Source organism: Muscardinus avellanarius (assembly GCF_963383645.1).
Source record: "Muscardinus avellanarius genome assembly, chromosome: 12".
Lineage (NCBI taxonomy): Eukaryota > Metazoa > Chordata > Mammalia > Rodentia > Gliridae > Muscardinus > Muscardinus avellanarius.
In genome coordinates, this window is record NC_137798.1 from 107,547,130 (window position 1) to 107,561,896 (window position 14,767).

At 53.4% G+C, this 14,767-nt stretch overlaps 1 protein-coding gene across 1 annotated transcript; it reads left to right on the forward strand.

The window, feature by feature from the left end:
* Nucleotides 1-583: 583 nt before the first annotated feature.
* Nucleotides 584-1,537, forward strand: TMEM121 (transmembrane protein 121; the record flags this gene model as incomplete). Its single annotated transcript, XM_080707381.1, has 1 exon — nt 584-1,537. One exon carries the CDS (start codon nt 584-586, stop codon nt 1,535-1,537), a length of 954 nt encoding a protein of 317 aa, XP_080563507.1.
* Between the last annotated feature and the right edge of the window lie 13,230 nt (nt 1,538-14,767).

A 14,767-nucleotide genomic window follows, 5' to 3' on the forward strand; every position in this document is an offset into this window, starting at 1 on the left:
CAGAGACTGGTCCGCGCCGTCCTGGGGAGTGGACCGGGAGGGGGCCGAGACTGAGTCCGCCGGGCGGGGAGGAGAGACGGGCGCCCCGCGAGGCCTGTAAAATGGATGTCCCAGAGCTCGGATGACTGTCAGTCCAGGGGTGGTCTCCGCGGTGGGGTCGGGGCCTCCCGCGCTGGGGGGCGGGGGGGCGGGTCCGCCTCCTCGCCAGCCTGGTGCGGTCGGTCGGAGACCGTGGGGCCGTGGAGCGGCCGGGGCCCCCGCCGGGGCTCCGGGAGCGGCGGGGGAGCAGCGGGTCCGCCGCGCTCGCGGGCGGCGGTGGCGGGAGGCGGCGGGGGTCGGGGCCGGGCGGCAGCGCCCCCTGGAGGCCCCGCGTCCTCGGCGCGTGCGCGGCGGAGGCCTGGGTGGGGGCGGCGGCGGCGCCGGCCCGCGCTGACCTTTTGCTTCGGTCTCCCCAGGTTCCGAGGGCGCCGGCCGGGGGCGGCGGCCTCCGCGGCTGCTCCGCCCGTGCGGGCTCGCGCCGCCATGCCCAGGGGCTGAGCGCCGCCGCCCGCCGCGCTCCGCTCGCCCGGGCCCGCGGCCCACCATGGTGCTGCCGCCCCCCGACCGGCGCCACGTGTGCCTGACCACGCTGGTGATCATGGGCAGCATGGCCGTCATGGACGCCTACCTGGTGGAGCAGAACCAGGGCCCGCGCAAGATCGGCGTGTGCATCATCGTGCTGGTGGGCGACGTGTGCTTCCTGCTGGTGCTGCGCTACGTGGCCGTGTGGGTGGGCGCCGAGGTGCGCACGGCCAAGCGCGGCTACGCCATGATCCTCTGGTTCCTCTACATCTTCGTGCTGGAGATCAAGCTCTACTTCGTCTTCCAGAACTACAAGGCGGCGCGGCGCGGCGCGGCCGACCCCGTGGCCCGCAAGGCGCTGACGCTGCTGCTGTCGGTGTGCGTGCCCGGCCTCTTCCTGCTGCTGGTGGCGCTGGACCGCATGGACTACGTGCGCACCTTCCGCAAGCGCGAGGACCTGCGCGGCCGCCTCTTCTGGGTGGCGCTGGACCTGCTGGACCTGCTGGACATGCAGGCCAACCTGTGGGAGCCGCCGCGCACCGGGCTGCCGCTGTGGGCCGAGGGCCTCACCTTCTTCTACTGCTACATGCTGCTGCTGGTGCTGCCGTGCGTGGCGCTCAGCGAGGTCAGCATGCAGGGCGAGCACATCGCGCCGCAGAAGATGATGCTGTACCCGGTGCTCAGCCTCGCCACCGTCAACGTGGTGGCCGTGCTGGCGCGCGCCGCCAACATGGCGCTCTTCCGCGACAGCCGCGTCTCGGCCATCTTCGTCGGCAAGAACGTGGTGGCGCTGGCCACCAAGGCCTGCACGTTCCTCGAGTACCGCCGCCAGGTGCGCGACTTCCCGCCGCCCGCGCTGGCGCTGGAGCTGCAGCCGCCGCCCCTGCAGCGCAACTCGGTGCCGCCCGCGCCGCTGCACGGCCCGCCCGGGCGCCCCCACGGGCCCTCGCCCACCCGCGAGGCGCTGGACACGTGACAGGGCGCAGCGGGCCCCGGGGCGGCGCCTGGGATGGAGGGGGGCGGCCCGGGCAGGCGCGGGGCCAGCCTCTTCATCTCAGGGATCCTCCGCACCGCGGACCCCCGGGCCCCACCGGTGCAGGGCGGGTGCAAGGCCTGGCCCAGTGCACGTGGCTGCTGCCCTGTCAGGGAGGGAGGGTGGCGAGCTGGGCTTGTCCGGCCCCTTGGTGGGGGTCCCTGGCCCAGAGTCTGGGGCAAGGAGGCCGCTGTCATTTTAAAGACTCTGTTTGCAGTTTTGTAGCCAAAGCCTCACTGCTCTGCCTGCATCCTGCGTCCCTGGCTGACTGCTGGGCAGGGGTGGCAGGGAGGGGCCTGGGGAGAGTGGTGGCCGAGCCTGGCTGGGGTGGGGGGGGGCTGCACCTCTCCACTTCCTCCCCCTGTGGGCGGCCATTGCTGCTGATCCCCAAGACGCTCCCTCCTCAAGTACCATAGCCCCAGCTCTGTACTTGCTGAGTACCTCGATCCCCCACTCCTCACCTCCCATGTGTGTCCAGGCCCCGCGTCCCTGCCCCCCAACTCAGGCCCAGAGGTTCCGCTGCTTCTGTGGCCCCTCCCAGGGAAGCCCTCTCTGCCGGGGGCTCCTCCACCAGGACTGCCAGGCAGCTGGGACCAGGGGCCACTTGTCCCTGATGTAGCAGCCCCCCCAGGAGGCTGCAGCCCGGCCCCGCCCGCCCCGCCTAGCCCTGGCCCTGGAGCCCACCCGTGGGCCCTCATCTGTGCTGTGGCCTCAGGCCTGTGACCGCCATCCTGCCGCCCAGAGCAGCAAGGTTGTTGATCTCTGGCCGGGAAGGCGTGAAGCGGGCTGTGCTCGGTGGGTGTCCTCCTTGACCCCTGTCTGCAGCAGCTCGGGGCCCTGGGGCCACGCAGGCCCCCTTCACCCCAGCTCCCTGCCACTGGGGGCCTAGCTCTGGGAGCTGCCCGCCCCCCCAGCCCCGTGGGGACTGGGGCTAAGAGGCCTTCTGGCCTGTGGTCAGGCCTGAGCCTTGGCAGAGGTCCACAGTGAGTCCTGGGGAGGAGGCTGGTCGGAGCCTGCGTCCTGCTGGGTCCAGCACCTGCCTGTCCTGGCCATCTCCTGGATGAAGAACAGCCCTCAGCTCCTCCTGCCTCTGGGCACTACAGGGAGAGTCCTGGAGCAGCCTGGACCGCCCTAAGGACCATGTGGGGCCTGAGAGGTTCTGGTTCCCCGCCTCTGTTTTTCTTGAGGTGCTGGGGTTGGCACCCAGGGCCCTGGTGTGTGAGACAGACGCTCTTCACTCGGCCCTGCTGCTGGCCCAGCTCAGGTTCTGGCCTTTGGTTTTGACTCTTCGCAGGAATTTGCTAGCCGCGGCCTGCAAGACAACTTGGGCAGTGTTCTGGGGCTGCTCTGACTGCCAGGCCCGTGTCCTGCGTCTGGAGGGGCGGGGGGGGGGGCACACCGGTTCTCATTTAGCGCCTCTCAGGGCGGGGAGGGGGCCCGGGCTCAGACCCCAGGCTGTCCTGCACATGCCTCAGGTCCCCTGCTCCTGCCTTCAGGTTCAGCACCTTGGTGCCCCCCATAGCCCCTGGCCCTCCTCAGCGTGTCCCGCAGGGTGGCCCACGTCCCTGCTGCCCTCCTGCCAAGGCCCCCTGTCTTGACCGCTGCCTCCCAGGTCTTGATCCTCTTGGCTCCGAGAGCAGGAACCGCACCCTAGGGGGAGGTTTGTATTGGTCCATGTTGGGGAGGTTGCTGCGGGGAGAGAAGCGGGAGGCAGCTGTGTTGTGGGGACCTCGGTGGACGCCTCGGGCGGGCGAGGTTTGTGGGGCTCAGGAGCCAGCAGGAGGTGGGTGGTGGGGACTTGGGGAATCTGCTGCCTGTGGGGTCAGGTCTGGGGTCAAGGGTGCCTCCTAGGCCTGGGACCCGGGGAGGGGGTCACAGGAGGGTTTGGAGGAATCTCAAGTTTCCTGGGACCGTGTTCCCTGTGGGAAGCCTGCTGGTGGGAAGGGCGGCTTGCGTTTGAATTTCATGGTGTCTCAGAGAAGTTCTGGGTTGGGAAGAACCCAGATAGGAGAAACGCTAGGATGCCCCTCCCGCTGAGGTACCTCAGAGTCGGGCCAGAGTGGGGAGCCTGGTCAGCAAAGGAGGCCCAAGAGCAGGGGCCAGGAGGGGCACAGCATAGGGCCGGGGCTGGTGGGTGGAGGGGGTGGGAAGCTTCTGCCAGGCAAGGTCACTGGGCACTAGCTGCAGCTACACTCTGTGGTCCAGGGTCCCGGAAGAAACCCCTGCCCCCAAGTGCATTGATGGTATCCGGGCTGATGCCCCAACAGGGGATTTGCCTTTCCAACAGCTTGAGCTGTCCTGGGAGAGGGAGCCCCAGTTCCTGAAGGCCAGGGAGCCGTGCCTTGCCAAGATTACCAAACACTAACCATAGCCACACACTAACCGCAGCCCCGGCAGGTCTGTGGTCCTGGGGCCCGGCTCACTGCACACCACAGCACGCTACTAGGAAATTTGGGGCAGCCTGTTCCAAGAAAGTCTCATCCCAAGAGCCCTCCTTACAGGACGAGTTGGTGCCTTCCCACGGTGCAGACAGCCGCCTGGCTATGTCTTGCAGACGTGGCTCGCAGTCCGGCAGGCCCTGGAGTGCCGAGGCTCTCCCCAGCTTTATCGATGGGGTGGGAGAAACACAGTAGTTCCCTTGCCGTGGAGAGACTGGCTTTGCCAGCTGTCCTGGGTGAGCAGTACCGGGCACTAAGGACTTCGCAGACAGCTGCTGCCTGGGCTTTGCTGTTGGGGTCACATAGGAATAGCCATGATTGGCCTGGTCTTGGCCTGGAGTCCAGGTGCCCCGGTGCCGGTCTCATTGGACCCTTCCTTCCTTTCTTTCTTTCTCTCTCTCTCCTCTCTCTCTCTCTCTCTCTCTCTCTCTCTCTCTCTCTCTCTCTCTCTCTCTTTTCATGGTATTGGGGATGGAACCCAGGGGTGTTCTACTGCTGAGCTACACCCCCAGCCCTATTTTTATTCTTTATTTTGAAACCGGGTCTCACTGAGTTGCAGAGGGCCTCATTAAGTAGCTGAGGCTGTCCACGAACCGCGATCCTCCTGTCTCAGCCTCCTGAATCCTGGGATTACAAGCGTGCGCCACCACGTCACACCTGGCTTAATTGGACATTTCTTTGGGATTGCAATATGTGCTGGCAGCTGGGCAGGGTGGCCTATGCCTGTAACCCAGCATTGAGAGGCTGAGACAGGAGGATTACAGGTTTCAGGACAGCATCAGCAATTTAGTGAGACCCTGTTATAAACAAACCAGGGCTGGGAGTACAGCCAAGAAATAGAGCACAATTCGGTTAAATCATATATATATATATATATATATATATATATATATATGCAGAAAACATCCACAGAGGAGTTGGTCACTGTGATGGCTTACCTGACCCAAGGCTCAAAGTCAAGACTCCTGCAGATTGTGGACTGGGGCCAAAAAGCACGGTTTGTTTTTATTGTCTGTTTAAACAGGGTCTCACTGTGTTTCCCAGGCCTGGCCTCGGCCTCCTGGGCTCACGCAGTCCTCCTGCCTCAGCTGTGTGCACAGTACCTGCCGGGTCTCCTGTTTCCCGGGGCCTTGCGGGCAGGAGGAACCGTAGGGCAGGCAGGAGTTCTCGCTGCCGTAGCGCCCGAGGGCACACCCTTCACCTGGCACTTGGCGTGCCCTCGGGCGCTGCACTGGCATTGTGGCAGGCTTGCCTCTTGGCAAAGGTTAAGACCCGACCTGACCAGGCACGGCGGTCCCATTGTCCATGGCCAGGAGCTGCAGGGTCGTTCTGGGACGCAGTTCTGGTCACAGGACCTGCGGTGACCCAAGCTGGGTGTCTGAGGAGGAAGACTCACGAGGAGGTGCCGTCCTGGCAGTGATGGTGGGCAGGGTTGGACCACGTCTCCCTGCTCCTGGGAGGAAGCACTAGAGTGCCACAGGCCACGGCCAGCCCACCTCTCCACACGATGAAAGGATACTGGGACTTCTGCCCTTTAGCTTCCATTCCAAAGCACAGTCGCCTTTTCCAGAGGAAAATAGCCTCATGATAATAAAACTCAAATAGAACCATTCATCTTAAGTAAGAGGTAAAACTTAACATTATCAGAGTCCTCCTGATCAGTAAAACAATGAGATCCACTAAAAAGGACCCCTGAAGGAAATGGTCATGGTGGCACCTCGGCTGGTGAGGAGGTGCTCCCTGGCTGGTGAGGAGATGCTCCCTGGTTGGTGAGGAGGTGCTCTTGGGCTGGTGAGGAGGTGCTCCTAGCTGGTGAGGGGGTGCTCCCTGGTTGGTGTAGTGGGGTGGCCATCCCTGGCTGGTGAGGAGGTGCTCCCTGGTTTGTGAGGAGGTGCTCTTGGGCTGGTGAGGAGGTGCTCCCTGGCTGGTGTAGTGGGGTGGCCATCCCTGGCTGGTGAGGAGGTGCACCCGGCCACAAGGATGGGAGCGTCCTGGGCCCTTGTCAGTGTTGGGGAGGGCGGGCCTGCGCCTTGCGGGCTCTCTGAGGTTTTGAGAGTGTTCCCTTCAAAGCTCGGGCACTGGTTGGCACTGTCCCAGCAGCCCACGAGGGTGTGGCCGGCCTCCTCTGGCCTCCTGTGGTGCAGCCTGAGTGAGCCTCGCTGCTCGGGCTCCGGGTGGCGTGCCGTCTGAGCTGCACAGACGCGCCTCTCCCGCGGGCCCTGCTCTCGGCTGCTTCTCGTGTTGTGTCTTTCTTAGGGGTCTGAGGAACCCTGTCTATGTTCTGCATATATTTATGTCTACTTCTACCACCTTACTTTGTGTTTCTACCTGTCGTGGGTGTGTGCGTGCGTGTGTGTGTGTGTGTGTGTGTGTGTGTGTGACTGAGGCTTGAACCCAGCCCTGCTTTATTTGCTTATTTTGAAACAGTGTCTGTGAGTTGTGGAGGGCCTCACTGTGTAGCTGAGGCTGGCCTCCATCCCGCGACCCTCCCGTCTCAGCCTCTAAGTACTGGGATTTCAGGTGTGCACCACCATGCCTGTCTCTGTTTAAAATCGTTTCCTTATCTCCTGGAGTTATTTTCTCCACTTACCAGTCTCCTTTGGCTTGGAGGTTATACACTCTGGCCAGTTTTCTTTCTTAAATCGCACGCACAAAGCCCTTGACGTCTTCACTTTAAGGACCATGCTGCATGGACTGGTTTTTACATATTGGTTTTTTTTTTTTAATTTTTGGTATTGGGGGTTGAACTCAGGGGCATTCCACCTCCGAGCTACATCCCCAGCCCTTTTTATTATTTTATTTGAGGGGGCATCTTGCTAAATTTCTGTGTGTCTCTCTGAGTAGCTGAGGCTGTCTTTGAACCTGTGATCCTCCTGTCTTAGTCTCCCAAGTACTGGGATTACATGTGTGCCACCATGCCTGGCACATATTCAATTCTTTGATTTGTTTCATTTAATAATGTAATGGGGCTGGTTGTGGTGTTGCACACCTGTAATTCTAGCTTCTTGGGAGGATGAGGTAAGTTTGAAGCCAGCCTGGACAACTTAATGAGACTCTGTTTCAAAATTTAAAAACTATTTTTTTGTGGCATGGGGTATTGAACCCAGGAGCACTCTGCCCTGAGCCAGCCTCTAGCCCTTTTTACTTTTATTTTGGCTAAGTACTCACATGCTGGCCTCAAGCCTGTGGTCCTCCTGTCTCTGCCTCCCAAGTACTGTGATTAGGGGTGTGCACCACCACTGCACCTGGTTTCAAAATAAAAAATTCAGCCGGGCGCGGTGGCACACGCTTGTAACCCCTGCACTTGGGAGGCTGAGACAGGAGGATTGCACAGGTTCAAAGCCAGCCTCAGCTACTTAGTGAGGCTCCCAGCAACTTGGTGAGACCCTGTTTCCAAATAAAATATAAAAAAATAGGTCTGGGAGTATAGTCCGGAGGTAGAAAGCCTCTGGGTTCCACCCCCAGTACCACACACACACACACAAATATGGTGTAGTATGTAGGTAGAACATCCCTGGGCGGTCCAGTCTTCATACACACACACACATACACACACACACACACACACGCATGCACATACGCACACGCACGAGCATCACAATATCTGACCTCAAATTATACTGTGGAGCTATAGCTCAAAAACAGCATAGTATATATAAAAGACATAGAGCAACGCATAGAATTGAGGATACAGAGACGAACCCACACAGACAGTCAGCAGACCCTTGACAGAGGCACGTGCATCGCAGAAAGACAGTCTTTTTATTTTTGCGGGTTTAGGGATGGAACCCAGGGGCATTTGACCTCCGAGCCACACTCTCTGCCCTACTTTTTATTCTTTATTTTGAAACAGGGTCTCACTTAGTGAGTTGCAGAGGGCCTCACTAAGTAGCTGAGGCTGTCCGCGAACCGCGATCCTCCGGTCTCAGCCTCCCGAATGCTGGGATTACAAGCGTGCCTACCTCGCCCGGCTAAAAGTCAGCCTCCTTAACATTTCACAAACGGTGCCAGGGAGACGATGTCCACGTGTAGAATGAAAACTAGAGCCCTCCTCTCACCCTGCACAAAGCCAACTCAGAGTGGATCAAAGACCTAGACATTAGACCAGAAACTTTACAGCTGCCAGGAGAAAGCAGAGGGTCAGCACTCCACAATATGGGTTGAGGCGGAGCCTTCCTCAGTAAGACCCCTAAAGCTCAGGAAGCAGGACCAAGAATTAGTGCGCGGGGTGCATCAAGTCGGAAAGCTTCTGCGCAGCAGAGGAAGCGGAGACTGTGAAGAGAGCCCGCAGGGTGGAAAGAAGTCTTTTCCAGCTGCTGCTCTGATAGAGAGGCCAGGCACAGTGGGAGGGGCTGGAGGCCAAGGGCCAACCTTGGAATCCCAGCACCAGGAGGCCGGGACCGGGGGATCGCAGATCGCAGACAGCTACTACTGAGGCCCTCTGCAACTCAGTGAGACCCCGTTTCAAAATAAAGAATAAAAATAGGGCTGGGGGTGTAGCTCGGAGGTAGAATGTCCCTGGGTTCCATCCCCAGTGCTACAAAAAAGGTGGGGGGCAAGGAAAGAAAACAGACCACGTCCTGCTAAGAGCACCTGAGCCTACCACTGTTACAGGAGGCCCTCTTATAGTGCAGCAGCAAACAGTTCAAGAAGAGGAGGACCCCAGCTCTCTCTGCCAGGCGCGGGAGGACCCAGAGAGGAGGTGGCCGCCACGGGCCCCGCTGCACCCCGGCTGGCCTCAGCTCTGGCGCAGTGGGAAGTGGGAGGAGAAGGACCCACGCTTCTCCTGGAGCCTGAGCCACGGGCGCCGCTGTGCAGCTCTGTTCAAATTCCACAAGGAAGCCTGTTTGCAAAGGAGCACTTGACTCCTCTTCCCTTGGGTCCTGGCTCTTGGGCTTCTTCTGTTTCTTCTCTTGTGTGTTTGCTGTCCTGTCTCCTCCTCTACCTCCTTTCCTAGGGCCCATTGCATGGCAACATTTCCCACTATGTTTATCCTTGGTTTGAAATGCATGCAGTTTTTGAGGATGACACCTTTTTTGGGGCACTAGGGACTGAGTGTAAGGGCACTCTACTTCTGAGCTACATTCCCAGCCCTTAACAATCTTTTGGTAAAAGCCGGGCGTGGTGCGCACGCTTGCAATCCCAGCATTCGGGAGGCTGAGACAGGAGGATCGCGGTTTGCAGACAGCTTCAGCTACTTAGTGAGGCCCTCTGCAACTCAGTGAGATCCTGTTTCCAAATAAAGAATAAAAAATTGGGCAGGGGGTGTAGCTTGGAGGTTGAATGCCCCTGGGTTTCATCCCCAGACCTGCAAAAAAAAAAATTTTTTTTTTTTTGTAATTTATCTTTTTGTGTGTGTGGTACTGGGGATTGAACCCAGGGTCATTGTCCTCCAAGCTACAACTCCAGCCCTATATTCTTTATTTTGAAACAGGGTGTCATTAAGTTGCTGAGGGACTCACTAAGTAGCTGGGGCTGGCTGAGAACTTGCAATCCTCCTGTCTCAGCCTCCCAAATGCTAGGATGACAAGCATGTACCGTAACGCCCAGCCTTAATTTATCTATTTTTCTTTTCTTTTTTTTTTTTGGTAACAGGGTCTTTTTTTTTCTTTTTTTAAAATTTATTTATTTTTATTGGTGCACTGTATTCATACATCATAGTAGGATACATATTTTTGTAGACATACATGCACACTTTTCCCAGTCAGCCCCTACCCAATCCCCACCCCATTCTCTCCCTATCCCTCCCTCCCATGCTTGGCTTAGTAGTTGACATCTAGTATTATGGCAATTTATCTAAAATTAAAAATGGTAATCTCACATAACAGTTTCATTTGTCTGATACCAAGCTTTTGATGACTTAAAGATAACATTTCAATATTTCTTTTTGCTTTCTTTCTTACCAGAGAATATTTTTTTTTCTATTTTTTAGGTGAAACTATCATATATTTATATATTTATTTTTCAGAAAAAAATCTATCCTAATATGGAATATGGACTCTAGGTACCCAAAACGATCTTGAAAAAGAACAAAGCTAGAAGATATATATTTTCTGATTTCAAACCATATAAAGCTACAATAATTGAAACAGTGTAGTACTATTCTAAAGGCAGATATATAAACCATTGGAGTTAAATAAAAGCCTAGAGCTAAATTCTTCCCTATATTGTCAAGTTATTTTTGACAAGGTTTCCACGAACATTTGGTGGTGGAAATATTAATCTTTTAACTAAATATTGTTAAAAAATAATAATTACATGGAAAAGAATAAAATTGGACCCTTACCTAATCCCATATACAAATATTAACTCAAACTAGATAATAGACCTAAATATAAATCTTAAGACTATAAACTTTTAGGAGAAAATCTGGGTCATTAAACCTCACAACATTGAAATTGGCAGTGATTTCTTGGTTATGATTTCAATGGCACAGGCAACAGAGGAGTATATAAACTCCCTAAAAAATAAAAAAAATTGTATATCCAAAGACAATGTAAACAGAGTTAACAGTTACTAATAGAATGGGATAAAATATTTCCAAATGCTATATCTGAAGGCATATTAATATTCCAACTAGAAATCCTAAAAATTAACAACAATAAAGGCAAACAATACCCTTTACAGATAGGTAAAAGACTAACATAAATAATGAATCTCCACAGATAACCAATCTTAGTTGTCTGTTGGATGGAAACTCTTGTTTCTCTGGTTCTGGTGAGTGTTACCTATTTCTTCTTTGTAGTTAATCTCTTTGAGTATTTTCTCTAGCGCTGGTTTTGAAGACATAAATTCCTTCAGTTTCTGTCTGTCATGGAAGCTTCTTATTTCTCCATCTAATTTGATAGAAAGTTTTGCTGGGTAGGAAATTTTTGGCTAGAAGTTGTTTTATTTCAGAGTTTGGAATATGTTACTCCAAGCCCTTCTGGCTCTCATGACTTGGTTTGGGAAGTCTGGAGTGATTCTAATTGGTTTTCCTCTGAATGTCACTTGGCCCTTTGTTTTTGTTGCCTTTAAGATTCTCTGCTTGGCTTCCACATTGGTCATTTTGACAATTATGTGGCGTGGGGATCCTCTTCTCCGATCCTGTCTAAAGGGAGTTCTATAAGTTTCCTGGACCTTTGTATCAACCTCTTGCTCTATGTTTGGAAAATTTTCTGCTATTACTTCCTTGAAGAGATTGTTGATCCCTTTGGTATCACTTTCTTTTCCCTCCTCTATTCCAATTATTCTTAGGTTAGCTCTCTTAAAATGGGCCCATATTTCTTCAATATCAGATTCCTGCTGTCGGATATTTTTTTCTAGATTAGAAACTATGCGTTCATTTTTGGATTGCTCATCTTCTAAGAGTGAGATTCTGTTCTCCATGTGTTCTAATCGGTTGTTTGTGCTTTGAATTGAGGCCTTTACTTCATTAATTGCATCCTTTATCTCTTTTTGGCTCTCTCTGAGTTCTTTTCGAAGCACCTCTATTATTTCTACAGTTATTTTCCTGATTTGATCTTCTAGAAATCTCTGATTTTCAGTTTTATCGGGTTCTGATGTTGTGGGGTTGTGGGCATTTATTGCTCCAGTATTATTCCTCTTTCCCATGATTTCGGATGTTTGTGCCTTCTCTGGGTTCTTCCCTTGGGTCACTATGACTTCACTTAAGGTGCTCTGGATCTCGAGTCAGTAGTCTCGGACCCCACTACTCCTTTACTGGGTTTTATCACAGAGTCTCCGACCCAGAGAGTCGATAGAGGCTGCTTTAGACTGTGGGGGGTGCCAGGTTGCACGTTCTCCTATGGTGTGATATCTCTGCCACCGCCCCTCCCCCACTGGGTCAAGTCCCAGGGAGTACAGTACTGGGATTTCTCCTCTGGGGCCCGCAATTTGACTCGCTGTTCTTGAGTACGCAGATGTAGCTGTACTGGCCTCGCTGAATTCGGTGCTGCTGCCGCCGGTGGCAATATGGTGCCGCTACTACGCCCTCGGCTGTGGGGCTGGTGTTTTTCTTCTTGGTTTTGATTTCCACTCTGAATCCCTGCAGCGTGTGCTGAGCTCAGCCACTGGGAGCTTTAGATGCTCTCTGCGCGGAGAAATCCCGCCTGGCTGTTCCTCAGTGGCTCACCTCGGCTTGCTGTAGCCGTCCCGTGAATTTGCTGGTGCCGCTGGCAGTATGGCGCTGCTGCCGCGTCTGCAGCGTCCTCGGGTGCGAGGCCGGTGTATCTCCTCTGTGGCTCTGTTCTCAGTCTGCTTTCTCTCTGGAGCCTGGTGATTTTTTGTTTCACTGGTGATGGTGTTTTCTGGCTATGAAAGGCGCTGATTTTCTGGTAATGGAGATTGGTTTGGTAACAGGGTCTTTGATAGGTTGCTGAGAGCCTTGCTAAACTGCCGAAGGTGGTCTTGAACCTGCAATCTTCCTGTCTCAGCTCCCAATTACTGGGATTATAAGTGTGCATCACCATGCCAAGCTCCGTAATTGATTTTTTTTTTTTTTTTGTGATGGAACCCAGGGGCTTTTCTACCTCCGGGCTATACTCCCAGACCTATTTTATACTTTATTTGGAAACAGGGTCTCACTAAGTTGCTGATAGCCTCACTCAGTAGCTGAGGCTGGCTTCGAACCTGTGCGAGCCTCCTGTCTCAGCCTCCCAAGTGCTGGGATTACAAGTGTGTGCCCACATGCCTGGCTCTAAATTTTTTTTTTTTTTTGCAGGTCTGGGGATGGAACCCAGGAGCATTCTACCTCCAAGCTACACCCCCTGCCCTATTTTTTTTATTCTTTATTTTGAAATAGGGGCTCACTGAGTTGCAAAGGGCTCACTAAGTAGCTGAGGTTGTCTGTGAACCATGATCCTCCAGTCTCAGCCTTCTGAATGCTGGGATTACAAGTGTTTGTCACCACACCCGGCTTTAAATTTTCACTTTGAAACAGGGTCTTACTAAGTTGCTGATGCTGGCCTCAAACCTGCAGTCCTCCTGTCTCAGCCTCCCAAGCACTGGGATAACAGGCATGCGCCATGGTCCTGGCTGGTGTCTGGCCCTTCCCAACTGGCTTCTTCGACTTGGCACGAGGTCTTTAGGTCCAGACATGTCAGTATGTGACAGAATTTCCTTCCTTTTTTTTTTTTTGTGTGTGTGGCTCTGTTGATTGAACCCAGGTCATTCTACTTCTGAGCTACACCCCCAGCCCTATTTTTAGTCTTTTTTTTTTTTTTTTTTTTTGCGGCTCTGGGGATGAAACCCAGGAGCATTCAACCTCCAAGCTACACCCCCTGCCCTATTTTTTATGCTGTATTTTGAAACCGGGGCTCACTGAGTTGCAGAGGGCCTCACTAAGTAGCTGAAGCTGGCCGTGAACTGCGATCCTCCTTTCTCAGCCTCCCAAATGCTGGGATTACAAGCGTGCACCACCACGTCTGGCTCTATTTCTAGTCTTTATTTTTTATTTTTTATCTTTTCGAGGTACCGGGGATAAAACCCAGGGGCATTTGACCTCTGAGCTACACCTCAGCCATTTATTTATTTATTTATTTATTTATTATTTTGGTGGTACTGGGGATGGAACCCTTCTACTTCCGGGCTACACTCCCAGACCTATTTTCATATTTTTTATTTGGAAACAGGGTCTCTTAAGCCAGCGAGGCTGGCTTTGAACCTGCGCGATCCTCCTGTCTCTGCCTCCCAAGTGTGGGGATTACAAGCATGCGCCACCACGCCTGCCTTTATTTTTTATTTTGAAACAAGGTCTCACTGAGTTGCAGAGGGCCTCACTAAGTAGCTGAGGCTGTCTACGAACCGCGATCCATGGTCTCAGCCTCCCAAATGCTGGGATTACAAGCATGCACCATCACACCCAGCTCCTTTTTAAGGCTGAGTAATATTCCACAATATGGTAGGTCCCACTTCATCTACCTTCTTACTTGTACATTTGAGTACAAGCTTTTGCACCTAGGTTATAGTTCTTGGGTGTCTGATCTCCCCCTAAGATCACATCAAGGGTCTGAGCCACTGGGCTCCTCTCCTCAACTTAGCGTTGTTCTGAGTTTTGGCTGGCTTTAAACCTGTAAAGCTGAGCTGCATTTCATTGTCAGTAGCCTAATTAAATTCATTATCACCTTCATCTTAGTAATCTTGTGCCCTGTAACAGAATGTCAGTCTGGGTACTTTTTTTTTTTTTTTTTGCGGTACTGGGAATGGAACCCAGGGTCATTCTACCTCTGAGCTACACCCCCAGCCCTATTTTTTTAATTCTTTTTAATTTAATTTAATTAATTTTTTTGGTGGTACTGGGGTTCCTGGAAGCCCTTCTATATTTGGGTTACACTCCCAGACCCATTTTTATATTTTTTATTTGAAAACAGGGTCTCATAAGCCAGCGCGCTGGCTTCGAACCTGCACGATCCTCCTGTCTCCACCTCCCAAGCAAAGGGATTACAAGTGTGCGCCACCATGCCTGGCGTTAGTCTTTTTTATTTTTTTTTATTTTTTACTTTTTATTTTTTTAATTTATTTTATTGGTGCATTGTAATCATACATCACATTGGAATACAAGACTTGAGAGGATATACAAGTACAAAACATCCAATTAGCCTTCATCCAGTCCCCATCCCATTCCCTCCCCCTCCCTCGATCCCATGCTTGTTTGGTGATTAACTTTGATACATATGTTTATGTACCTCCTGCTTTTTAAAGAGGCTCCATCCTCCCCTATTCCATACCCTCTGATTGGTCACCTTAATTGCTTCAC